Source organism: Phyllobates terribilis, unplaced genomic scaffold, assembly GCF_046119375.1.
Source record: "Phyllobates terribilis strain yellow unplaced genomic scaffold, ASM4611937v1 Scaffold_14__1_contigs__length_39327217, whole genome shotgun sequence".
Classification (NCBI taxonomy): Eukaryota; Metazoa; Chordata; class Amphibia; order Anura; family Dendrobatidae; genus Phyllobates; species Phyllobates terribilis.
The window spans coordinates 5,324,123-5,350,258 of record NW_027362774.1 but is presented as its reverse complement, the minus strand read 5'-3'; the positions used below and the strand labels follow the sequence as shown (position 1 = coordinate 5,350,258).

The following is a 26,136-nucleotide window of genomic DNA, read 5'->3' as shown; positions in this document are numbered from 1 at the left end:
CCGCACAACGCAGCGATCAGAATATTTACAGGAATTGGTAAATGGCGGGGAAAAAAATGGCATAATTGATATTGTCTCTTTATTAAACCCATAATAAAATATAATAAAACTGTAACGCTGAGGCCGTGTTCACATGCAGCGTAAATGCTGCGTATTTTCTGCTGCTTTTTTTTTGCACAGCAATCCTGCTGCGTTTAACCTTCCGAGCAAAGCGAATGTGATTTCATGAGCACTGCGCCCCCTGTGGTCTAAAGACGCCGCTGAACTAGCCAATCAGATTTCAGCTTTCATTATCTTCCGGCCAATCACAGGAGGGATGAGATTGGTTGCTATGGGCAACAGCCTCACTATTTTTCTTTTTAATTGTTTTAAATTCTTTATTCTTTGTGTGTTTATAGCAAACACGAGGAAAATAAAGAAAAATACTAGTGAAAAGAATTTGTTTTGAAGAATTCTAGTATATGGCTGATTTTCTTTTCTCCAGACCACGCCCCCTTCCTGGCAGAGTCGTAGACGCGGCTTCGGACGTCTCACCGAGCGCGCTCCTGACGTCATCACGTCCCTCCATACGTCACTTCCTCTTCCTGAGAAAGGTCGCTTTGACCGGCGCGGCGTCCCCCCCGACCTGCAGCAGCCATGTTGTCCCTGACAGCCCGCTCCGGCGCCTTCTCTCCCTACATGTCAGCCACCTCATACGCTGTGGCCGGGCAGCTGAAGCAGCTGGTCTCCGGAGCCGTCCTGCACCGCGATAAGGTCCTGCTCGACGTGAAGAGGCCGTTCCTCAGCCGGGAGACGCTGAGCGGACAAGCTGCGACCGGAGCCCTGTCCGCCACCGCCGGGATCAATGGTGAGAATGAGGCCTGTGTTATCTCTGGGCGTGAGAACTACAACTCCCAGCATGCCTCTTTCGTGTTCTGCAACTTCTGTGGGGCGGGGGCTGCTGGGAGTTGTAGTTTTATAGTGTTTCTTGCTCTTTTTCTTCTGTAATCCCCTCTGACCGCTGCTCCCCATCACTAGCTCTGGAGGGACAGTATTATCAGTCACTGGTAAGCCTCCTGCTCTGTCACCCCCCTCAGAGAGTCACTTAAAGGGGATGTCCTGTCATATGGGATCACCTACACTTATAGGCATCAATACCCTATGGCTGGACAATCCCTTTAAGTGATATGCCGCCCTGTGTCTTCTCTCTACTCCCTCCCCGTCTGTCCGAGCATCTGAGGGGGCTAAGTGTCGTTCCCTGGGCGCGTTCTTGTAGTCGCTCGTCCCCTTATGAAGATGACACCTGTTCTGTACAGATCCTATGTTCCAGCCGTGAGAAATCTGGTGTAGAAGATATATGCAAATCATGCTGCAAGTGCACTGGGGGTGTGTCCATGCACTTTTACTGCACTTCCAGCCTCGTTTGCATATAATAATCTTTATATAGCGCCAACATATTCCGCAGCGCTTTAAAATTCAGAGGTTCATAGACAACAGTCATAAGTAACATAGCTAAAGATAATACAATAAAGCAAAAATAATGACGACCCTGCTGGTAAGAGCTTACAATCTACAATGAGGTGGGGGTGACACAAAACACAGGGGCTTATTTACAATGATGGTCCGGCCATCTTGAGGGAATGGGGGATAGATAAAGGCGGCATGAGCTCATCACTAGCTGGTATTTGTAGTGCTTTTGGGTGCGGTGGAGTTTGGTGGGGACTTATGTTTGGAGAAATAATAACTTTGATTAGGAAATGTGATAGGCCGCCTTAAACAGGTGTGTTTTTAGGGAGCACTTAAAACTATAAGTTGTGGTTCGTCCTAATTTCTTGGGGTAGAGCATTCCAAAGGATAGGTGCAGCTCGGGAGAAGTCTTGAAGCCGGGAGTGGGAGGTACGGATTAGTGCGGATGTTAGTCGAAAGTCACTTGCTTAGCGTAGAGAATGGGTAGGCCGATAAACAGGAATGAGGGAAGGGATGTAGGGGGGTGCCACACTGTGGAGAGCTTTGTGGGTGAGAACAAGCATTTTAAATTGGATCCTATAATGTATGGACAGCCAGTGCAATGACTGGCACAGAGCGGAGGAGTCTGAGTAACGGTTAGCCAAGTAGATGATCCTGGCTGCAGCAGTAAGGATGGACTGGAGGGGGGAAAGTCGAGTGAGGGGGAGGCCAATTAATAGAGAGTTACAGTAGTCCAGGCGGGAGTAGATCAGGGCAACAGTGAGTGTTTTTGTTGTTTCCAAGGTGAGAAAGGGGCGGATTCTAGAGATGTTCTTCAGGTGCAAGTGACAAGAGTGTGCAAGAGATTGTATATGGGAGGTGAAGGAAAGATTAATGTCAAATACAAAGCCCAGGCCGGCTCGGCGTTATTGTGGTGCCACATGCGGAGAGAGAGAGATGTCAGATTTAGGGAGGTGAGTAGATGGAGGGAAGGGGAAGTTCAGTTTTGGAAATGTTGAGTTTCAGATAGAGAGCGAGCATGATGTTGGAAACTGCGGCCAGACAGTCACTGGTGTTCAGTAGTACAGTGGGGGTAAGGTCAGGGGATGAGGTGTATAGTTGTGTGTCATCAGCATAAAGATGGTACTGAAATCCAAATTTGCTGGTGGTCTGTCCAACTGGGACCGTGTAGCGAGAGGAGAGAAGAGGGCAAAGGACTGAACCATGAGAAACCCCAATGTTGAGAGGAAGAGAAGAGGGCCAAGGACTGGCCCCTGAGGAACCCCAATAGTGAGAGGAAAAGAAGAGGGCCAAGGACTGGCCCCTGAGCAACCCCAATAGTGAGAGGAAAAGAAGAGGGCCAAGGACTGGCCCCTGAGCAACCCCAATAGTGAGAGGAAAAGAAGAGGGCCAAGGACTGGCCCCTGAGGAACCCCAATAGTGAGAGGAAAAGAAGAGGTCCAAGGACTGGCCCCTGAGGAACCCCAATAGTGAGAGGAAAAGAAGAGGTCCAAGGACTGGCCCCTGAGGAACCCCAATAGTGAGAGGAAAAGAAGAGGTCCAAGGACTGGCCCCTGAGGAACCCCAATAGTGAGAGGAAAAGAAGAGGTCCAAGGACTGGCCCCTGAGGAACCCCAATAGTGAGAGGAAGAGAAGAGGGCCAAGGACTGGCCCCTGAGGAACCCCAATAGTGAGAGGAAGAGAAGAGGGCCAAGGACTAACCCTTGAAGGACCTAATAGTGAGAGGAAGAGATGAGGGCCAACGACTAACCCTTGAGGGATCCCAATAGCGAGAGGAAGGGGGGAAGAAGTGGAGCGAGCGAACGATACACTGAAGGAGCGGTCAGATAGGAGGAGAGCCAGGAGAGAGCAGTATCCTTTATGCTGATTGAGTGGAGCATAGAGAGTAGGAGTTGGTGGTGAAGAAGAATGAGCAGAGAGTAGTCATCGTTACGTATATCTTCTACAACAGATTTTTCACGATTGGCGCATGGGATCTGTACAGAAAAGGTGTCATTTTCATAAGGGCACAAGTATCATTGGGGCAAAGTATTTTCTTGGCACATGTTAAAGGGAGCCTGACACGTGAAAAAAACTTATTAACCTGCTGTTCCTGCACTGAGAGCCCTGCTGCCAGGAGGAATTGAACTTTATGCCCCCCGGCAGCGTTTTGCATCCAGTCACGGGGGACGGTGCTGACATGGGACAGTCACACCTCTGTGTATAGAGAGCGGCGTCTGTAACCGCACCCCCAGCATTGACTGACCGCAGCTTAGCATTAGTGTGCGGTTAGTCCCGACGCCGGACAGGTTAACCCCAAATTTGCAGTTTAATAGCGTTTTTTTATGTGGCAGGTTCAATTTAAATAACAGCCGCACCTCTGTCCACTAGAATTAATTCGTACACACCCGTCTGCCGCCATGGTGGTGGTCTGAGGCCGCTGGATGAGAGCCGGAGAACCGCTACTCGTCCAACCTCATCCGTGCCGCTTCTTTTGATTTTCCGGCCCGGTGTGACATCACTGCAATAACGCATCTGTGAAGTCACACCACACCGGCTAATCAGGATGATGTCAGGTAAGAGGCGCTTCTGTTCCTGATGTGCCCTGTGCATCGGGTTCTGTGAATTCCACCTCTGGGACCCCCACATCTCCAGAATGGGGTCTCTCCACCTACCATTAAGGCTTGCATATGAACAGCAATGAGTGGAGAGGTGGCTGGATTGGAAGATCGGGGGACCCCATTCTGGCGAGAGGCGCTTTTTCTACATTTATGGCCAACTGCTGCCCTATAGGGCCATGCGGTGAGACTCCTACAGTGACAATTTGGGTGTGATAACAAAGTTGCAGACTGTTCACACAAGGCTTAGATTGTTTTCTAGGCAGCAGTGCATCGTATAACCCAGCGCGCTGACACTGGCTGTGCAGCATGGCAGTTTGTGTGGCCCTAACCTAAGTGTCGGGGGTCCCCTCGCTCATTGTTTTCCTTCTCTATTGTTTTTCCCGCAGGTCCCTCCACCATTCGCTTCTTGCACAGCGACGTCACCGTACCTGAATTCTCAGATTACCGCCGCCCAGAAGTGGCAAACAGCAGGAAATCCGCTCGCCCCAGCGACGATGCCAGAAAAGGCTTCTCCTACCTGGTCACTGGCGTCACCACCGTTGCCACCGCCTACGTGGCCAAGAACGTGGTCACCCAGTTTGTCTCCAGCATGAGCGCCACTGCCGACGTGCTGGCCCTGTCCAAAATCGAGGTCAAGCTTTCCGACATCCCCGAAGGCAAGAACATGTGCTTCAAGTGGCGAGGCAAGCCCCTGTTCATCCGCCACAGGACCCCCAAGGAGATCGAGCAGGAGGCTCAGGTTGAGTTGAGCGAATTGCGAGACCCCCAGCACGACCTGGACCGGGTGAAGAAACCGGAGTGGGCCATCCTGATCGGAGTCTGCACCCATCTTGGTTGCGTGCCCATTGCCAACGCCGGAGACTACGGCGGATACTATTGTCCCTGCCACGGCTCCCACTACGACGCCTCCGGTAGGATTAGGAAGGGCCCCGCGCCGCTCAACCTCGAGGTCCCCTACTACGAGTTCACCTCCGACGACCTGGTAATCGTCGGCTGAACTTTTCCATCCTTTCCCCAAGGGTTTGTTCCTGACGCGTTTCGCGCTTTTAAAAGATCAGAATCCGACATTTTAATAAACCACCGAGCTTGTCCTGAAGATTCTCTTCGTTTCTGCTGTACAAAGTGATTGTAATATTCTGCTCCGGTATTTAATGTAAAGGCAAAATTCTGTATAGAGCCCAAATTAAATTCTGAGTTTACAACAAAACGCTCTAGTGGCAGCTGTGCAAAGTGATTATTTCAGCTCATCACGACAGTCTCTGCTCTCAGCGAAAGGAGCATTTCTGCTCAGATGCTCTTGTGATGGTCACCTATGGGCACTGGGAGCTCTGCTGTTAGCGATGGCCAGGGATAAGAGACGTCTGCAATCAAGGGAGTAGTGTGCAGACGGATTATGGCCGAGTCTTGTCGTAAAAATGTCCATTTTCTCCATGGATGAGTTTTTTGGTTGCTATGAATTGACTTCAATAAAGGAATCTCACACTGCTTCATTTTGGATAACCAGCAAAGGTAACGCAAACAGCTGTGAGCTGATATTATCAGACTGGGAAGGTCCCACGTTATTGGGCTCTTCCTAGCCTAAAAATACCATCCGCAGGCACCCCAGAAGTGGCGCATCACACTAGATGCACCAATTCTGGCGCTTAGCCTCGCCTCTTACCAATTACCATGGTGCAGTGGTAATCGGGGTAATATTTTTATTACAAAGCTGACATCAAGGCCTGGTGTTAGACGCCTCTCCATTACTATCAGACACCCCCATTAGTAACCCAGTAATCTTAAAGTATTTATTTATTATTTGAATAAAAACTCACCCACACAATCCCTCGTTCTCCAATTTATCAAAAATGTTCCCACAAAGTTCCTCTGATGTAATCCACGTTCCCCAATGTCTCCGGCGTCTGTGACTAGCAGTAAAGTACAGCTGTTCACAGGCGCCAGGTAGTGACGGCAACTCTCATCAGAGCCACCGGGTCTCGCTGATGAGAGTTGGGAGTCAGAGATGCGTCCAGGCGTCTTCCCCATGTTGTTCCCATTATGTTTGAGCGTTGTTTCAAACCATTTCTGCGAGTTTCCTGCCCCCAGCCCTTCTGTTCGGGTCTACCAGAAAAATGCTGAGTTTCCCATTATGCTCGGTACTTGCATCGACACCGTCCGAGTTTCTGACCTCGATTTGTGTAAAAAGCACTCGCGCATTTTAGTTCTCGATCCTCACTACTCACAATAAGGCCAAGTAGCAATTATATTCTTGTACATAGGGGCAGTATTATAGTAGTTATATTCTTGTACATAGGGGGCAGTATTATAGTAGTTAAATTCTTGTACATAGGAGCAGTATTATAGTAGTTATATTCTTGTACATAGGAGCAGTATTATAGCAGTTATATTCTTGTACATAGGGGCAGTATTATAGTAGTTATATTCTTGTACATAGGGGGCAGTATTATAGTAGTTATATTCTTGTACATAGGAGCAGTATTATAGTAGTTATATTCTTGTACATAGGGGCAGTATTATAGTAGTTATATTCTTGTACATAGGGGGCAGTATTATAGTAGTTATATTCTTGTACATAGGAGCAGTATTATAGTAGTTATATTCTTGTACATAGGAGCAGTATTATAGCAGTTATATTCTTGTACATAGGGGCAGTATTATAGTAGTTATATTCTTGTACATAGGGGGCAGTATTATAGTAGTTATATTCTTGTACATAGGAGCAGTATTATAGTAGTTATATTCTTGTACATAGGAGCAGTATTATAGTAGTTATATTCTTGTACATAGGGGCAGTATTATAGTAGTTATATTCTTGTACATAGGAGCAGTATTATAGTGGTTATATTCTTGTACATTGGGGGCAGTATTATAGTAGTTATATTCTTGCACATAGGGAGCAGTATTATAGCGGTTATATTCTTGTACATAGGATCAGTATTATAGTAGTTATATTCTTATACATAGGAGCAGTATTATAGTAGTTATATTCTTGTACATAGCAGTATTATAGTGGTTATATTCTTGCACATAGGGAGCAGTATTATAGTAGTTATATTCTTGTACATAGGAGCAGTATTTTAGTTGTTACATACTTGTACATAGGAGCAGTATTATAGTAGTTATATTCTTGTACATAGGGGGCAGTATTATAGTAGTTATATTCTTGTACATAGGGGCAGTATTATAGCAGTTATATTCTTGTACATAGGAGCAGTATTATAGTAGTTATATTCTTGTACATAGGGAGCAGTATTATAGTAGTTATATTCTTGTACATAGGATCAGTATTATAGTAGTTATATTCTTATACATAGGAGCAGTATTATAGTAGTTATATTCTTATACATAGGAGCAGTATTATAGTAGTTATATTCTTGTACATAAGGGGCAGTATTATAGTAGTTATATTCTTGTACATAGGGGGCAGTATTATAGTAGTTATATTCTTGTATATAGGGGCAGTATTATAGTAGTTATATTCTTGTACATAGAGGACAGTATTATAGTAGTTATATTCTTATACATAGGAGCAGTATTATAGTAGTTATATTCTTGTACATAGGAGCAGTATTATAGTAGTTATATTCTTGTATATAGGGGGCAGTGTTATAGTAGTTATATTCTTGTACATAGGGGGCAGTATTATAGTAGTTATATTCTTGTACATAGAGGACAGTATTATAGTAGTTATATTCTTGTACATAAGAGCAGTATTATAGTAGTTATATTCTTGTATATAGGGACAGTATTATAGTAGTTATATTCTTGTACATAGGAGCAGTATTATAGTAGTTATATTCTTGTATATAGGGACAGTATTATAGTAGTTATATTCTTGTACATAGGGACAGTATTATAGTAGTTATATTCTTGTACATAGGGACAGTATTATAGTAGTTATATTCCTGTACATAGGGACAGTATTATAGTAGTTATATTCTTGTACATAGGGGGCAGTATTATAGTAGTTATATTCTTGTACATAGGGGCAGTATTATAGTAGTTATATTCCTGTACATAGGGACAGTATTATAGTAGTTATATTCTTGTACATAGGGGACAGTATTATAGTAGTTACATTCTTGTACATAGGGGACAGTATTATAGTAGTTACATTCTTGTACATAGGGGGCAGTATTATAGTAGTTATATTCTTGTACATAGGGGGCAGTATTATAGTAGGTATATTCTTGTACATAGGGGCAGTATTATAGTAGTTATATTCTTGTACATAGGAGCAGTATTATAGTAGTTATATTCTTGTACATAGGAGCAGTATTATAGTAGTTATATTCTTGTACATAGGGAGCAGTATTATAGTAGTTATATTCTTATACATATAGAGCAGTATTATAGTAGTTATATTCTTGTACATAGGAGCAGTATTATAGTGGTTATATTCTTGTACATTGGGAGCAGTATTATAGTGGTTATATTCTTGTACATTGGGGGCAGTATTATAGTAGTTATATTCTTGCACATAGGGAGCAGTATTATAGCAGTTATATTCTTGTACATAGGATCAGTATTATAGTAGTTATATTCTTATACATAGGAGCAGTATTATAGTAGTTATATTCTTGTACATAGGAGCAGTATTATAGTGGTTATATTCTTGTACATAGGGAGCAGTATTATAGTAGTTATATTCTTGTACTTAGGAGCAGTATTTTAGTTGTTATATACTTGTACATAGGAGCAGTATTATAGTAGTTATATTCTTGTACATAGGGGGCAGTATTATAGTAGTTATATTCTTGTACATAGGGGCAGTATTATAGTAGTTATATTCTTGTACATAGGAGCAGTATTATAGTAGTTATATTCTTGTACATAGGAGCAGTATTATAGTAGTTATATTCTTGTACATAGGGGGCAGTATTATAGTAGTTATATTCTTGTACATAGGAGCAGTATTATAGTAGTTATATTCTTGTACATAGGGAGCAGTATTATAGTAGTTATATTCTTGTACATAGGATCAGTATTATAGTAGTTATATTCTTATACATCGGAGCAGTATTATAGTAGTTATATTCTTGTACATAGGGGGCAGTATTATAGTAGTTATATTCTTGTACATAGGGGCAGTATTATAGTAGTTATATTCTTGTACATAGAGGACAGTATTATAGTAGTTATATTCTTATACATAGGAGCAGTATTATAGTAGTTATATTCTTGTACATAGGAGCAGTATTATAGTAGTTATATTCTTGTATATAGGGGGCAGTGTTATAGTAGTTATATTCTTGTACATGGGGGCAGTATTATAGTAGTTATATTCTTGTACATAGGGAGCAGTATTATAGTAGTTATATTCTTGTACATAGGGAGCAGTATTATAGTAGTTATATTCTTGTACATAGGGGGCAGTATTATAGTAGTTATATTCTTGTACATAGGGGGCAGTATTATACTAGTTATATTATTGTACATAAGGGCAGTATTATAGTAGTTATATTCTTGTACATAGGGGGCAGTATTATAGTAGTTATATTCTTGTACATAGAGGACAGTATTATAGTAGTTATATTCTTGTACATAGGGACAGTATTATAGTAGTTATATTCTTGTACATAGGAGCAGTATTATAGTAGTTATATTCTTGTACATAAGGGCAGTATTATAGTAGTTATATTCTTGTACATAGGGGGCAGTATTATAGTAGTTATATTCTTGTACATAGAGGACAGTATTATAGTAGTTATATTCTTGTATATAGGGACAGTATTATAGTAGTTATATTCTTGTACATAGGAGCAGTATTATAGTAGTTATATTCTTGTATATAGGGACAGTATTATACATAGTTATATTCTTGTACATAGGGACAGTATTATAGTAGTTATATTCCTGTACATAGGGACAGTATTATAGTAGTTATATTCTTGTACATAGGGGGCAGTATTATAGTAGTTATATTCTTGTACATAGGGGCAGTATTATAGTAGTTATATTCCTGTACATAGGGACAGTATTATAGTAGTTATATTCTTGTACATAGGAGCAGTATTATAGTAGTTTATATTCTTGTACATAGGAGCAGTATTATAGTAGTTATATTCTTGTACATAGGGAGCAGTTGTCACACTGTCACAGAATACTGGAGGTAGGGGGCCTAAGCTGACCCTAAGCTGGGGCCCTGACTAATCCCTCAACCTGGAGGTACTGTTAAAGGTACAGAGGTCCAGGCCGCCAGCGTAACCCCTACCTCCTGAGGATCCCTGCACCTCAGTAATCTAGTCCTTAGAAGGACCCCGATCACAACAATTGGGAACCAGAAATAATATGCCCACACACAGTATTTAGACGAACGAGACAGTACAAGGGAAAAACCAAAACCACCTTGCATACAACTTCTACACAACTACAACAGAGGGAACACCAACGGGAAAGGAGATAAATGATAAAGCGAGGAAAGGGAAAAAACACTCCAAATACACTTATCTCAGCAACTCCAAACACCACGATCCGCTCTGTAAGTCTGAATGAAAAGCTTTCACCGACACCTCCCAAACAGACCTGCAGGAATATGAAGGAGTCTCACTAAAGAAGCATTGATTGCAGCTGGGCGAGGCTGGACCTCAGCTAGCCCAGAGAGAGAGAGAATTAACTCCTTCACTGCCGAAAAAACACAAAGCACCAACAAGTCAGCTGCGAGAAGTCAGGCTGTGTACTCGTGACGATCTTCGTGGCAACACACCCGTGACAGTACCCCCCCTTCTACGAGGGGCCTCCGGATCCTCAGGGCCAGGTTTATTCGGGTGAGTCGTGTGGAAGGCCCGAACTAATCGGTCTGCGTTGATATCCGACGCAGGAACCCACATCCTCTCCTCAGGACCATACCCCTTCCAATAAACCAAGTACTGAAGGGACCGGCGATTAAAGCGTGAATCAATGACCCTCGATACCTGGAACTCCAAGTTACCATTGACAACCACAGGAGGGGGAGGTAAAAGTGACGGTACCACCGGCGCCACATACCTCTTAAGCAATGATCTGTGAAACACGTTGTGAATTTTAAACGTAGGGGGGAGGTCAAGACGGAATGCCACCGGATTAATAATAGAACTGATTCTGTACGGCCCGATGAACCTGGGACCCAGTTTCCAGGAGGGAACCTTAAGTTTAATATTCCTGGTAGACAACCATACCTGATCGTTCACACTTAGGTCCGGACCAGACACTCTCCTCCTATCAGCCATACGTTTGTATCGGTTCCCCATAGTATTCAGATTCTTCAGCACCCCTCTCCATACTGAAGCGAGAGATGAGGAAAATCGTTCCTCCTCCGGAACCCCCGAAGAGCCCCCCCTACTGAAAGTACAAAACTGGGGGTGAAAACCATATGCCCCAAAAAACGGGGACTTACCAGTGGACTCGCTCCGCCTATTATTGAGAGCAAACTCTGCCAGAGGTAGGAAAGAAGCCCAGTCCTCCTGGTTCTCTGACACAAAACACCGAAGATATGTCTCCAAGCTCTGGTTCATACGTTCCGTCTGACCATTGGTCTGAGGATGAAAAGCCGACGAGAATGACAAATGCATCCCCCGCCGTGCACAAAACGCCTTCCAGAACTTGGACACAAACTGAGACCCCCGATCAGACACCACCTCGGAGGGTACCCCGTGAAGCCTCACAATCTCCCCAATGAACACCTGCGCAAGAGTTTTAGCATTAGGGAGAGCCGGAAGAGCGATAAAATGTGCCATCTTGCTGAACCTGTCCACTACAACGAGTATGACCGTTTTACCCGAAGACGGAGGGAGGTCCGTAATAAAGTCCATAGACAGATGAGTCCAAGGACGCTCCGGGATCTTCAAAGGTAAAAGGGCCCCAGACGGACGGGTATGTGAGGTCTTAGAGCGCGCACAAACCCCACAGGACGCGACAAAAGTTACCACCTCTTTATGTAAGTTAGGCCACCAAAACCGACGCGAGAGGAGATCCACAGTTGCTTTACTCCCCGGGTGTCCTGCAAAAACTGAGTTATGGTGTGCCTCGATCACCTTTTGTCGCAACTGATCTGGAACGAACAGTCTCCCCGGAGGTCCAACAGGGGCGTCCCCCTGAGCCTCCAATATCTCCTCCTCCAGCTCAGAGCATACTGCCGAAACCACCACCCCCTCCTGAAGAATAGGAATCGGGTCGTCCGTATTCCCGGCCCCAGGGAAACTACGAGATAAGGCATCCGCCTTTACATTTTTAGACCCAGGACGATATGTAACGACGAAATTAAACCTGGTAAAAAACAATGACCACCTAGCTTGTCTGGGATTCAGACGTTTAGCGGACTCCAGATATAGCAGGTTCTTGTGATCGGTGATGACGGTGACTGGATGAACTGCCCCCTCCAAAAAATGGCGCCACTCCTCAAAAGCTAACTTAATGGCCAAGAGTTCCCTATTGCCGACATCGTAATTCCTCTCAGCGGACGACAATTTTTTAGAGAAAAAGGCGCACGGATGCCACTTACCAGGGGACGAACCCTGTGACAATACTGCTCCCACCCCTACCTCGGAAGCGTCTACCTCTACAAAGAATGGCTGAGACGCATCAGGTTGAATGAGTATGGGTGCCGAGGCAAAACATTTTTTCAAGGAGGAGAATGCTTGACAAGCCTTGTCAGACCACCTAGAAAAATCCGTCCCCTTTTTAGTCATGTCTGTGAGAGGCTTAACCATGGACGAGAAATTACGAATGAACTTCCGGTAATAGTTAGCAAACCCCAGGAAACGTTGTAGTGCCTTAAGATTCTCCGGCCGATCCCACTCAAGAACTGCCCGCACTTTCCCAGGGTCCATACGAAAACCGGACGCTGAAACCAGGAAGCCTAAAAACTGGAGTTCCTGTACGGCGAACACACACTTTTCCCACTTGGCATACAGTTTATTATCCCGCAAGATCTGTAACACCTGTCTAACGTGCTCCTGATGAGACACCAGATCCGGCGAGTAAATTAAGATATCATCCAGATATATGACAACAAACTGTCCCACCAGGTGGCGAAAAATATCATTAACAAAGTGTTGAAACACCGCCGGGGCATTAGTCAGACCGAATGGCATGACAAGGTTCTCATAATGCCCCTCCGGAGTGTTAAAAGCCGTCTTCCACTCATCCCCCTCCTTCATCCTAATCAGATTGTACGCCCCCCTGAGATCCAATTTAGAGAACCATTTGGCGCCCACGATCTGATTAAAGAGATCGGGAATAAGTGGGAGCGGATACGGATCTCGGACCGTAATCCGATTAAGTTCACGGAAATCCAGGCAAGGGCGTAGGCCTCCATCTTTCTTCTTAACAAAGAAGAACCCCGCGGCCACCGGTGAAGATGAAGGTCTAATATGCCCCTTAGCCAGACTTTCAGAAATATAATCCTTCATGGCCTGCCTCTCAGGACCAGAAAGGTTATACAACCTAGCTTTAGGTAACTTGGCCTCAGGGAGCAGTTTTACAGAACAGTCATACTCGCGATGAGGAGGTAGTTCCTGACACCCATTCTCCGAGAATACATCCTCAAAGTCCGCCAGAAATGGAGGTAAGACCCAAGGAGTAACCGCACCGATGACCGTGTTCATGCAGTTTTTATTACAGAATTTACTCCATTGGCTTATCTCTCTGGTTTGCCAATTAATAACCGGGTTATGCTTAGCTAACCAAGGAAGGCCCAACACTATAGGAGTGGGAAGACCCTCCAACACGTAGCAAGACAACAGTTCTTTATGTATTGCCCCCACTTGAAGTTTTACGCCATGCACAGCTTGCAAAAAACTTCCCTGACCGAGAGGCCTGGCATCGATCGAGAATATGGGGATGGGTTTAGCCAACTCACTCAATCGCATACCTTGAACCCGGGCAAACCGAGCATCAACCAGATTAGCCCCGGCCCCACTATCCAGAAGAACAGATATCCTCTCAGTTCTCGCACCCACCACCACCTCCGCCGGTACGAGAAACTGAGACGAACCTAGGGACGAAATACCTACTCCCAGATTGCCGTCCACCACACAACCTGGGATCAACAGTTTTTTCGACGACTCTTTACTCTGCAAGGGACGGGATGGACACCCCCCAATAAAATGGCCCTTTTTCCCGCAGAGGAAACACCTTCCTGTCTTATGGCGCTCCACCGGTCCCCTTCCCCGAAATGATGTCCCTCCTAATTGCATAGGCTCCTCCGGACTGACCAGGGGAACCACCATATGAGGGGACCTTGAAGGAGGTGGAGACATTACAGGGGGTAGAGTTATCCCGCACCTCTCCCGAAGCCGTCTGTCAACGCGAATGGCAAGGGCCATAGCGGCTTCCAGTGACGCGGGAGAGTCATACTGTGCCAACACATCCTGTAATTTGTCGGATAAACCATGACAAAACTGGCTCCTAAGAGCCGGGTCATTCCACTGGGTGTCCGTGGCCCACCTACGGAACTCCGAACAGAATTCCTCCGCCGGACGATCTCCCTGCTGAATCCTACGTAACTTAGACTCAGCAAGGGAGATCCGATCTGGGTCATCATATACGAGTCCCAGAGCAGCGAAAAACCTATCCACTGACTGGAGAACCGGGGAGCTTGGGGGAAGAGAGAACGCCCAAGATTGTGGGTCCCCTTGTAGGAGCGAGATGACAATTCCCACCCTTTGTTCTTCGCTGCCCGATAACCGAGGCCGCAGCCGAAAGTACAATTTGCATGCCTCCCGGAAAACAAAAAACTTGTCCCGCCCCCCAGTGAACCTGTCAGGGAGAGCTACTTTAGGTTCTGGTCCGGCTTGCTCCAGAGGATGCAAAACCTTGGACCTAACGTCCGCCAGCCCCATGGACAAACTCTGCAACTGCCGAGCTAGACCGGCTACTGGATCCATGGTAGCTGGAGAAAAACTAAGTTGGTCGGTGAAAATGTCACACTGTCACAGAATACTGGAGGTAGGGGGCCTAAGCTGACCCTAAGCTGGGGCCCTGACTAATCCCTCAACCTGGAGGTACTGTTAAAGGTACAGAGGTCCAGGCCGCCAGCGTAACCCCTACCTCCTGAGGATCCCTGCACCTCAGTAATCTAGTCCTGAGAAGGACCCCGATCACAACAATTGGGAACCAGAAATAATATGCCCACACACAGTATTTAGACGAACGAGACAGTACAAGGGAAAAACCAAAACCACCTTGCATACAACTTCTACACAACTACAACAGAGGGAACACCAACGGGAAAGGAGATAAATGATAAAGCGAGGAAAGGGAAAAAACACTTCCAAATACACTTATCTCAGCAACTCCAAACACCACGATCCGCTCTGTAAGTCTGAATGAAAAGCTTTCACCGACACCTCCCAAACAGACCTGCAGGAATATGAAGGAGTCTCACTAAAGAAGCATTGATTGCAGCTGGGCGAGGCTGGACCTCAGCTAGCCCAGAGAGAGAGAGAATTAACTCCTTCACTGCCGAAAAAACACAAAGCACCAACAAGTCAGCTGCGAGAAGTCAGGCTGTGTACTCGTGACGATCTTCGTGGCAACACACCCGTGACAGCAGTATTATAGTAGTTATATTCTTATACATATAGAGCAGTATTATAGTAGTTATATTCTTGTACATAGGGGCAGTATTATAGTAGTTATATTCTTGTACATAGGGGCAGTATTATAGTAGTTATATTCTTGCACATAGGGAGCAGTATTATAGCAGTTATATTCTTGTACATAGGATCAGTATTATAGTAGTTATATTCTTGTACATAGGAGCAGTATTATAGTGGTTATATTCTTGTACATAGGGAGCAGTATTATAGTAGTTATATTCTTGTACATAAGAGCAGTATTTTAGTTGTTAAATACTTGTACATAGGAGCAGTATTATAGTAGTTATATTCTTGTACATAGGGGGCAGTATTATAGTAGTTATATTCTTGTACATAGGGGCAGTATTATAGCAGTTATATTCTTGTACATAGGAGCAGTATTATAGTAGTTATATTCTTGTACATAGGGGGCAGTATTATAGTAGTTATATTCTTGTACATAGGAGCAGTATTATAGTAGTTATATTGTACATAGGGAGCAGTATTATAGTAGTTATATTCTTGTACATAGGATCAGTATTATAGTAGTTATATTCTTATACATAGGAGCAGTATTATAGTAGTTATATTCTTGTACATAGGAGCAGTATTATAGTAGTTATATTCTTGTACATAAGGGGCAGTATTATAGTAGTTATATTCTTGTACATAGGGGGCAGTATTATAGTAGTTATATTCTTGTACATAGGGGCAGTATTATAGTAGTTATATTCTTGTACATAGGGAGCAGTATTATAGTAGTTATATTCTTGTACATAGGGGGCAGTATTATAGTAGTTATATTCTTGTACATAGGGGGCAGTATTATAGTAATTATATTCTTGTACATAGGGGCAGTATTATAGTAGTTACATTCTTGCACATAGGGAGCAGTATTATAGCAGTTATATTCTTGTACATAGGAGCAGTATTATAGTAGTTATATTCTTATACATAGGAGCAGTATTATAGTAGTTATATTCTTGTACATAGGAGCAGTATTATAGTGGTTATATTCTTGTACATAGGGAGCAGTATTATAGTAGTTATATTCTTGTACATAGGAGCAGTATTTTAGTTGTTATATACTTGTACATAGGAGCAGTATTATAGTAGTTATATTCTTGTACATAGGGGGCAGTATTATAGTAGTTATATTCTTGTACATAGGATCAGTATTATAGTAGTTATATTCTTATACATAGGAGCAGTATTATAGTAGTTATATTCTTGTACATAAGGAGCAGTATTATAGTAGTTATATTCTTGTACATAAGGGGCAGTATTATAGTAGTTATATTCTTGTACATAGGGGGCAGTATTATAGTAGTTATATTCTTGTACATAGGGGGCAGTATTATAGTAGTTATATTCTTGTACATAGGGGGCAGTATTATAGTAGTTATATTCTTGTACATAGAGGACAGTATTATAGTAGTTATATTCTTGTACATAGGGACAGTATTATAGTAGTTATATTCTTGTATATAGGGACAGTATTATAGTAGTTATATTCTTGTACATAGGGACAGTATTATAGTAGTTATATTCCTGTACATAGGGACAGTATTATAGTAGTTATATTCTTGTACATAGGTGGCAGTATTATAGTAGTTATATTCTTGTACATAGGTGGCAGTATTATAGTAGTTATATTCCTGTACATAGGGGCAGTATTATAGTAGTTATATTCTTGTACATAGGGGGCAGTATTATAGTAGTTATATTCTTGTACATAGGGAACAGTATTATAGTAGTTATATTCTTGTACATAGGGAACAGTATTATAGTAGTTATATTCTTGTACATAGGGGGCAGTATTATAGTAGTTATATTCTTGTACATAGGGGCAGTATTATAGTAGTTATATTCTTGTACATAGGAGGAGTATTATAGTAGTTATATTCTTGTACATAGGGAACAGTATTATAGTAGTTATGTTCTTGTACATAGGAGCAGTATTATAGTAGTTATATTCTTGTACATAGGAGCAGTATTATAGTAATTATATTCTTGTACATAGGAGCAGTATTATAGTAATTATATTCTTGTACACAGGGACAGTATTATAGTAGTTATATTCTTGTACATAGGAGCAGTATTATAGTAATTATATTCTTGTACATAGGAGCAGTATTATAGTAATTATATTCTTGTACATAGGGACAGTATTATAGTAGTTATATTCTTGTACATAGGGGGCAGTATTATAGTAGTTATATTCTTGTACACAGGGGCAGTATTATAGCAGTTATATTCTTGTACATAGGGAGCAGTATTATAGTAATTATATTCTTGTACATAGGTGGCAGTATTATAGTGGTTATATTCTTGTACGTAGGGGCAGTATTATAGTGGTTATATTCTTGTACGTAGGGGCAGTATTATAGTGGTTATATTATTGTACTTTGTGGATGTATTTCTTTACTATCACCGAGTCCACATCCTTCCGAATCAGAGCACCTTGTTGTTTGTCCTCTTTCTTGTGCTGTGGATTTTGATGCAGATTTCAGGTATCTCTTTGCAGCTGTAGATAAGCTATATGACCGCTTTTATGCTGGGATTTCTAGTTCCCCCCACATCTGGAGCGCTGCTCCCCACATTAATCAGCCTCCTGTAGTTATTCGCCAGCAGTGTAATGTGTTAGTACAGCCTCGGCGGTCTGCTGGAGGAGTGACGGTGGGACGAGGCCGGTTATATTTCCTCAGTGGGTTTTCACCTGTGACCTGCATTCTCGCAGATAATGGCTGTCTCTCTGGTCTTAATCCTGCTCTGCGGGGAGCCTGGATCTAGGCATCGTGGATCACACAGGCGCAGGTCACAGAGGGATGAGGACAGGACTGTCATACACAATCACAAGACTGTCTGATGTGACAAAGCGCCGACTCTTCCTCCTCACATATCGGAGAAGCTGAAATCCCTGTGAAGTTGGGCCAAGCCCCCCGGTCTTTCTGACAGCTGGAAATCTGAGATTGGATGGAAATGAAGTGCGGCGGTGTGAATCGGCTCTTTCATCAAAAAACAACTTGGTTTCCAAATCAAAGATCGCTGAAGACTTCATATTAAGAACCCGCCGAGCAACGGGAACACCTATAATTACAGATTTTCCTGCAAACCGAGCGCTCAGACAGCGTCTCATCCAGCAAGACATCCGTCTAACATGTCCCTCTCCAGCTGGGGGAACACTACAACTCCCATCATGCTCTCATGCCTGGTTTTCCTCCGAAGACCTTTCCTGACTTGTCTTCACAGCTGTGAGTTTGTTACACTGTCTCAATGTAGATTCTTCATTTACAGATGAGCAAATAGTTTCATATGGTGCACAATAGTCTTTTTCTCCCGTCGGCGCGTTTCCTATGTATTTCCAGTCGGCTCCCAGACCCCAGAGACAATAATGGGTATGTATTCGCTCCATGAAATACACTGAACATACACTTCTGAATTATACTACTGGCTGATAGCGCCAACCTGCACTGAGGCATTGTTGGGTGTCTCAGAAATTCTATGATGTTGCTACATCTGCAATCTTGGGTTCTGCCTGAGTTAAGGTTCCCGTACAATCCAAACGAATGATCATCAGATGAATGATCGGACCGCTGTCGCCCAAGAAACTGCCATACACAGGAACACTGGGTTTGGGCGAGCGCTCCTGTGTTCTGCAAGCCACTGAATGTCTCTTCTGCCCTCCCCGGTCTCCTCTATTGCCATAGACTTTTCCATCCAACCTAGAGTCCTCCATACTCCCCCCTCTTTTGTCCTCCCCAGTCTCCTCCTCCGTCCACACTTGTGTCCTCTATTGCAACAGCATTATCCATCCAACCTAGTGTTCTCCATACTCTTCCCCTCTCTTTTGTACTCCCCGATCTCCTCTGTCCTCCCCGGTCTCCTCTATCGCCACAGCATTCTCCATCCAACCTAGAGTCCTTCGTACTCTTCTCCTCTCTTTTGTCTTCCCCAGTCTCCTCCTCCGTCCACACTGTTGTCCTCTATCGCAACAGCATTCTCCATCAAACCCTAGAGTCCTCCGTACTCTTCTCCTCTCTTTTGTCCTCCCCGGTCTCCTCTATCTCGACAGCATTCTCCATCAAACCCTAGAGTCCTCCGTACTCTTCTCCTCTCTTTTGTCCTCCCCGGTCTCCTCTATCTCGACAGCATTCTCCATCAAACCTAGAGTCCTCCGTACTCTTCTCTCTTTTGTCCTCCGTACTCTACTCTCTTTTGTCCTCCTCGTTGTCCTCTATCGCCACAGACTTCTCCATCTAACCTACAGTCCTCCGTACTCTCCCCTCTCTTTTGTCCTCCCCAGTCTCCTTTATCCTCCCCGGTCTTCTCCTCCGTCCTCCCCGGTCTCCTCTATTGTCACAGACTTCTCCATCCAACCTAGAGTCCTCCGTACCCTCCCCTCTCTTTTGTCCTCCCCGGTCTTCTCCTCTGTCCTCCCCGGTCTCCTCTATTGTCACAGACTTCTCCATCCAGCCAGAGTCCTCCGTACTCTCCCGCCTCTTTTGTCCTCCCCAGTCTCCTTTGTCCTCCCCGGTCTTCTCCGTCCTCCCCGGTCTCCTCTATTGTCACAGACTTCTCCATCCAACCTAGAGTCCTCCGTACCCTCCCCTCTCTTTTGTCCTCCTCGGTCCAACACAGACTTCTCCGTCCTACCCAGATTTCTCCGTTCATCCTAGAATCCTCCAGTCTCTTTTATCCTACCCAGTCTCCTCTTCTTTCCCACATTCCTCCATTCCCAGTCTCCTCTCTCTCCCAGTTCCTCCATCCTCCCCATGTCTCCTCAGTCTTCCCCAGATTCCTCTATCAGTCACTTTTCTCCCGGAGAACCAATTGCTCGTCTTTTGAAAATCCAACCAGCCAATCCTTTCTCCCGACCACATCAGTCACCGGGAACATACACATTAGACTGTCGCCCTTTATCGGTGAGTTCCGTTGACTTTTATGTGTCTGGGGCCTCCAGGCTGGAACCTCTCACCTTACACCGATACATTGTAACAACCTTCTTTGATGTTTCCTACTTCAGATGTTATCTCTTCTCTACACCGATACATTGTAACAACCATGTGAGCTGCGCTACCTCCCTCAGATGGATGACCTACATGTACAAGTGCTTCTCACAAAATTATAATATCATCAAAAAGTTAATTTATTTCAGTTCTTCAATATAAAAAGTGAAACTCCTATAGTATATAGAGTCATTACACACAGAGGGATCTATTATATAGAGTCATTACACACAGAGGGATCTATTATATAGAGTCATTACACACAGAGGGATCTATTATATAGAGTCATTACACACAGAGGGATCTATTATATAGAGTCATTACACAGAGGGATCTATTATATAGAGTCATTACACACAGAGGGATCTATTATATAGAGTCATTACACACAGAGGGATCTATTATATAGAGTCATTACACACAGAGTGATCTATTATATAGAGTCATTACACCCAGAGGGATCTATTATATAGAGTCATTACACCCAGAGGGATCTATTATATAGAGTCATTACACCCAGAGGGATCTATTATGTAGAGTCATTACACACAGAGGGATCTATTATATAGTCATTACACACAGAGGGATCTATTATATAGAGTCATTACACACAGAGGGATCTATTTTAAGTGTTTATTTCTGTTAATGTTGATGATTATGGATTACAGCCAATGAAAACTCAAAAGTCATTATCTCAGTAAATTAGAATACTTTATAACGATAGCTTGAAAAATGATTTTAAAATCTGAAATGTTGTCCTACTGAAATGTCTGTTCAGTAAATGCCCTCAATACTTGGCCGGGCTCCTTGTGCATCAATTACTGCATCAATGCGGCAATGTGGCATAGAGGCGATCAGCCTGTGGCTGCTGAGGTGTTATGGAAGTCCAGGTGGCTTTTATAGCAGCCTTCAGCTCGTCTGCATTGTTGGGTCTGGGATTAGTGTTGAGCATTCCGATACTGAAATATCGGGTATCGGCCGATATTCGCGGTATCGGAATTCCGATACTTAATTCCGATACTTTTACAATATCGAATACCGGAATCGGAAGTTCCCATAATGCCTGCGCTCTGCAGTGTCTCTGAAGGATGACAAGCTGGATGGCAGCGCTCAGCTGAGATCCAGCCTGTCATCAGAATGCCATCCCAGCGTGGGAGAATTCTCCTGATCGTTTAAAAGCCGGCGGGCGGTAAAAAGCCGCCGGCTTTTAAACAATCACACAGCCCCATACTGCTTCCCCGCAGCCTCCCACCCCGATCCTCCGCTCCCCTCGCCACCTCCCATCCTGATCGTAAGTTAGGACCGGGCGGGGAGCGCAGCACCAAGGAGCGAAGGACCCGGGCGGGGAAGCCGGCAGTGAAAAGACTTCACCGCCGGCTTTCCCGTTCTGTGCTGCGCTTTCCCGCCGGTTATTTCAAATGAACAGCTGAGGTATCAGGTGATGCCGATCAGCTGTTCATTTGAAGTCGCCGCGGTGCCCTCGGAGGGTTCATGTGAGTTCATGCTTGACTGCATTGCATGAACTCACATGAACTTTCCCACGGTCGCACCGGTCAGCCACACCTCGCAGACCATCAGCCCGTCATGATTGGTGTGTGTGGGGTGTCTGTGCGATGTCTGCGGGTGTGCGCGGTGTCTGTGCGATGTCTGCGGGTGTGCGCGGTGTCTGTGCGATGTCTGCGGGTGTGCGCTTTGTCTGTGCGATGTCTGCGGGTGTGTGCGGTGTCTGTGCGATGTCTGCGGGTGTGTGCGGTGTCTGTGCGATGTCTGCGGGTGTGTGCGGTGTCTGTGCGATGTGTGCGGGATGTGTGCGTGCAGGCAGACATAGGCCGATGTGACACTACTACTCCCATCGGCCTATGTCTGTCCCCCGTCCACTCGTGCCAGCAGGATCAGCTCGATGGGAGCAGTAGTTCCCATCAGCCTGATCCTGCTATATAAATTGCCCTACTGTGTCCCCAATAAATATTAAATACATGTCATTGGTGGCCAGTGGTTACCTACAATAAATTAGTTCATACATTACCTGTCCCTGCCGATCGCCACCTAAAATAAAGTAAAAAATAAAAAACTACACCTATACTCACCTAGACACCTAATTCCCCGAAGCCATCGATCTCCTGTAATAAAATGTAAAATAATAAACCACAACCTTATCCTTACCCCTCCGTAGTAGTCCACGAGTGTCCCACGATGATCTCCAGTTTAGAGCAGCCACATAGAATGTGACCGCTCTGAACCGCTGCCGCCGCTAGAATGATGGGGCCGTAAAGCAGCCCCGTCATTGCATAAGCGGGTTCGCCGGAGTTCAGGCAGCGCTGCTCCGGTCAGCTCCTTTACGGCCCTGCTGTATCGTGAGAAATTCCCACGGTACAGCAGTGCCGTAAAGGAGGTCTCCGGAGCTGCGCTGCCTGAATGCACTCCGGTGACCTCAGTCAGGGGCTCCCGCTGCCGGGAGCGGACGTGTTCCCGGCAGCGTGAGCTTACAGCAGCCATGCACAGCTGTCACCATCTCCAGATGTGACAGCTGTGCATGGGAGATCAGCGCAGGAACGTGGACAGGTAACTATTATTTTTAGTAAACTAAGAATTAAATAAAATTGTGTGTTTTATTTCAAATAAATTATTTTTTTCTGGGTGTAGTGTGTTTTTTCTTTTTAACACTTTGTAGGTTATTAATGGGGGTGTCTTATAGACGCCCATCATTACTAACCTGGGCTTCATGGCAGCTGGCGCTGACATGAACCCCACCACTATTACCCCCTGCCACCGCACCAGGGCAGCGTGGAAGAGCGAGGCTAAGTGCCAGAATTGGCGCATCATTTTTTTGGGGGGTCCCCCATTTTAATAGCTAGTAAAAGCTAGGTATTCAGCTGGGGGCTGATATTAGTAGTCTGGGAAGCTCCGTGGGTATTACCCCCTTCCCAGGCTTCAAACATTTGCCCCAGCCGTCTGCTTAACCTCCGCTAGAGACTAAAATTATGGGGAACCCCACGCCAATTTTTTTTTTAAATAAATCCTTTATTTTAACACTAAATGACATTTGAGGAGTTAATAAAGATGCAGTCCCTAAATTATTATTTATTTCTTAATTAATTTTTCCCAAAAATTTTGACGTGGGCTTTGCCATATTTTTGTATGCCAGCCAGGTACAGCATCCAGCTTCTATGAACGCGCCATTTTCCGGGGTGGCTGCGGACTGCAATTTGCACCGGGGGGGGGGGCAGAAAGCTTCGGTCTCCCTGCGCTGCGGATTCCAGCCCCCAGCTGCCTAGTTGTACCTGGCTGGACACAAAAATAGGGCGAAGCTCCACGTATTTTTTTTTTTAATTATTTCATGAAATTCATGAAATAATTAAGAAAAAAAGGGCTTCCCTATATTGTTGTGTCCAACCAGGTACAAATAGGCAGCTGGTGGTTGGGGGCAGCCCGTTCCTGCCTGCTGTACCTGGCTGGACACAAAAATAGGGAGAAGCCCCACGTATTTTTTTTTTAAATTATTTCATGAAATTCATGAAATAATTAAAAAAAAATTGATGTGGGGCTTCGCACTATATTTGTGTCCAGCTATTGTTCTAAATTAAACCATACTTACCATCACACCCATTCCAGCTGAAGCCAACGATCTCCTGCAATAAAAGTAAAATAATAAAGCAACCTCATCCTTACCTTTCCATGGTTCCCACGACAGCTTCAGCTCTGCTACATCGAGATGACAGGCTGGACCACAGCAGAAAGCTGCCATCCAGCCTGTCATCCCGCAGACACTGAGAAGAGCAGGCATGCTTGCGCTCCTCAGTGTCTCTCTGTGACGGCATAAAGATGAGCCGAGGTCATGTCCAATGAACTCAGCTCACCTCATGCACGTCACTGACAGCGTGGGAAAATTCTCACGCTGAAGCGCTGAGTGCAGGAGAATTCTCCCACGCTGTCAGTGACGTGCATGAGGTGAGCCGAGTTCATTGTCGGCTCATCTGGATGCCGTCACAGCGAGACACTGAGGAGCGCAAGCATGCCTGCTCTTCTCAGTGTCTGCGGGATGACAGGCTGGATGGCAGCGTTCTGCTGCGGTCCAGCCTGTCATCTCGATGTAGCAGAGCTGGAGCTGTCCTGGGAACCATGGAAAGGTAAGGATGAGGTTGCTTTATTATTTTACTTTTATTGCAGAAGACATTGGCTTCAGCTGGAATGGGTGTGATGGTAAGTATGGTTTAATTTAGAACAATAAAGAATTGTGTCTTTATTTCAATTAAAGGACTTTATTCTGGGTGTTTGTGTTTTTTTTTAACTTTCACTATGGGGTTAGTAATGGGGGTGTCTTATAGACGCCTCTCCATTACTAACCTGGGCTTGATGTCAGCTGGCATTATAAGCTGACATCAACCCCAGCCCTATTACCCCACTGCCACCGCTACAGGGCAGTGGGAAGAGCGAGGCTAAGTGCCAGAATTGGCGCATCCTATGGATGCGCCATTTCTGGGGCGGCTGACGGCTGGTGTTTCTAGCCTGGGAGGGGGCCAATATTCATGGCACCCTTCCTGGGCTATTAATATCAGCCCCCAGCTGTCTGCCTAGCCTTTGCTAGCTATTAAATTAGGGGGGACCCCACGTCATTTTTTTGGGGGGGGGTCCCCCATTTTAATAGCTAGTAAAGGCTAGGTATTCAGCTGGGGGCTCATATTAGTAGACTGGGAAGCTCCGTGGGTATTACCCCCTTCCCAGGCTGCAAACATCTGCCCCAGCTGTCTGCTTAACCTCCGCTAGAGACTAAAATTAAGGGGAACCCCACGCCAATTTTTTTTAAAATAAATCCTTTATTTTAACACTAAATGACAAGTACAGTAATCAACACTATCACTGTACTTCTTATATATGTGACTGACATGTTTCTATCTATCTAATCTATGTGTGATTCTCTATTCCTTCTATTCTAAATTGTCGGGTACAGATGCTGAATTGCCGGCCGGCTTTCTTAAAGAGACGGTGCATGAAAACACTATTATTTTTTTTAATAAATCCTTTACACTAAATGACAAGTACAGTAATCAACACTGTCACTGTACTTCTTATATATGTGTGACTGACATGTTTCTATCTATCTAATCTATGTGTGATTCTCTATTCTTTCTGTTATAAATTGTCGGGTACCGGTGTACCGCTGCTGAATTGCCGGCTTTTCATGTAATACATTCTACATTATTCTTAGTTGTTTTACTTCATGTAGAATTAACCTACAAGGAAAGAAAGGGTTTATTTTCATTCCGATATTAGTGTCCCATTGACTTGCATTGGTTTCCGGTATCGGAATCGGCGATATCCGATACTTTTTGAGTATTTGCCCGATCCAATCCGATACGATATTTCCCGATATCGGAAGGTATCGCTCAACACTATCTGGGATCTCTCATCTTCCTCTTGACAATACCCCATAGATTCTCTATAATAGATTTTCTATGGGGTTAAGGTCAGGCGAGTTTGCTGCCAATCAAGCACAGTGATACTGTTGTGTGTAAACCAGGTATT

At 44.5% G+C, this 26,136-nt stretch overlaps 1 protein-coding gene across 1 annotated transcript; it reads left to right on the top strand.

The window, feature by feature from the left end:
- The first annotated feature begins 545 nt into the window (after positions 1-545).
- On the top strand, positions 546-5,253 carry UQCRFS1 (ubiquinol-cytochrome c reductase, Rieske iron-sulfur polypeptide 1). The gene is made up of 2 exons (XM_073659927.1): positions 546-847; positions 4,433-5,253. The coding sequence occupies exons 1-2, from the start codon at positions 637-639 to the stop codon at positions 5,041-5,043; spliced, it is 822 nt and encodes a 273-aa protein (XP_073516028.1). The 5' UTR covers positions 546-636; the 3' UTR covers positions 5,044-5,253.
- Positions 5,254-26,136: the final 20,883 nt, after the last annotated feature.

What these genes read in the sequence shown, in the direction of transcription:
- UQCRFS1 (XM_073659927.1), top strand. Translation starts at nt 637, where the DNA reads ATGTTGTCCCTGACAGCCCGCTCCGGCGCCTTCTCTCCCTACATGTCA. An exon ending in CGCCACCGCCGGGATCAATG is followed by an intron (nt 848 to 4,432) that starts GTGAGAATGAGG and finishes TTTTTCCCGCAG; the next exon opens with GTCCCTCCACCATTCGCTTC.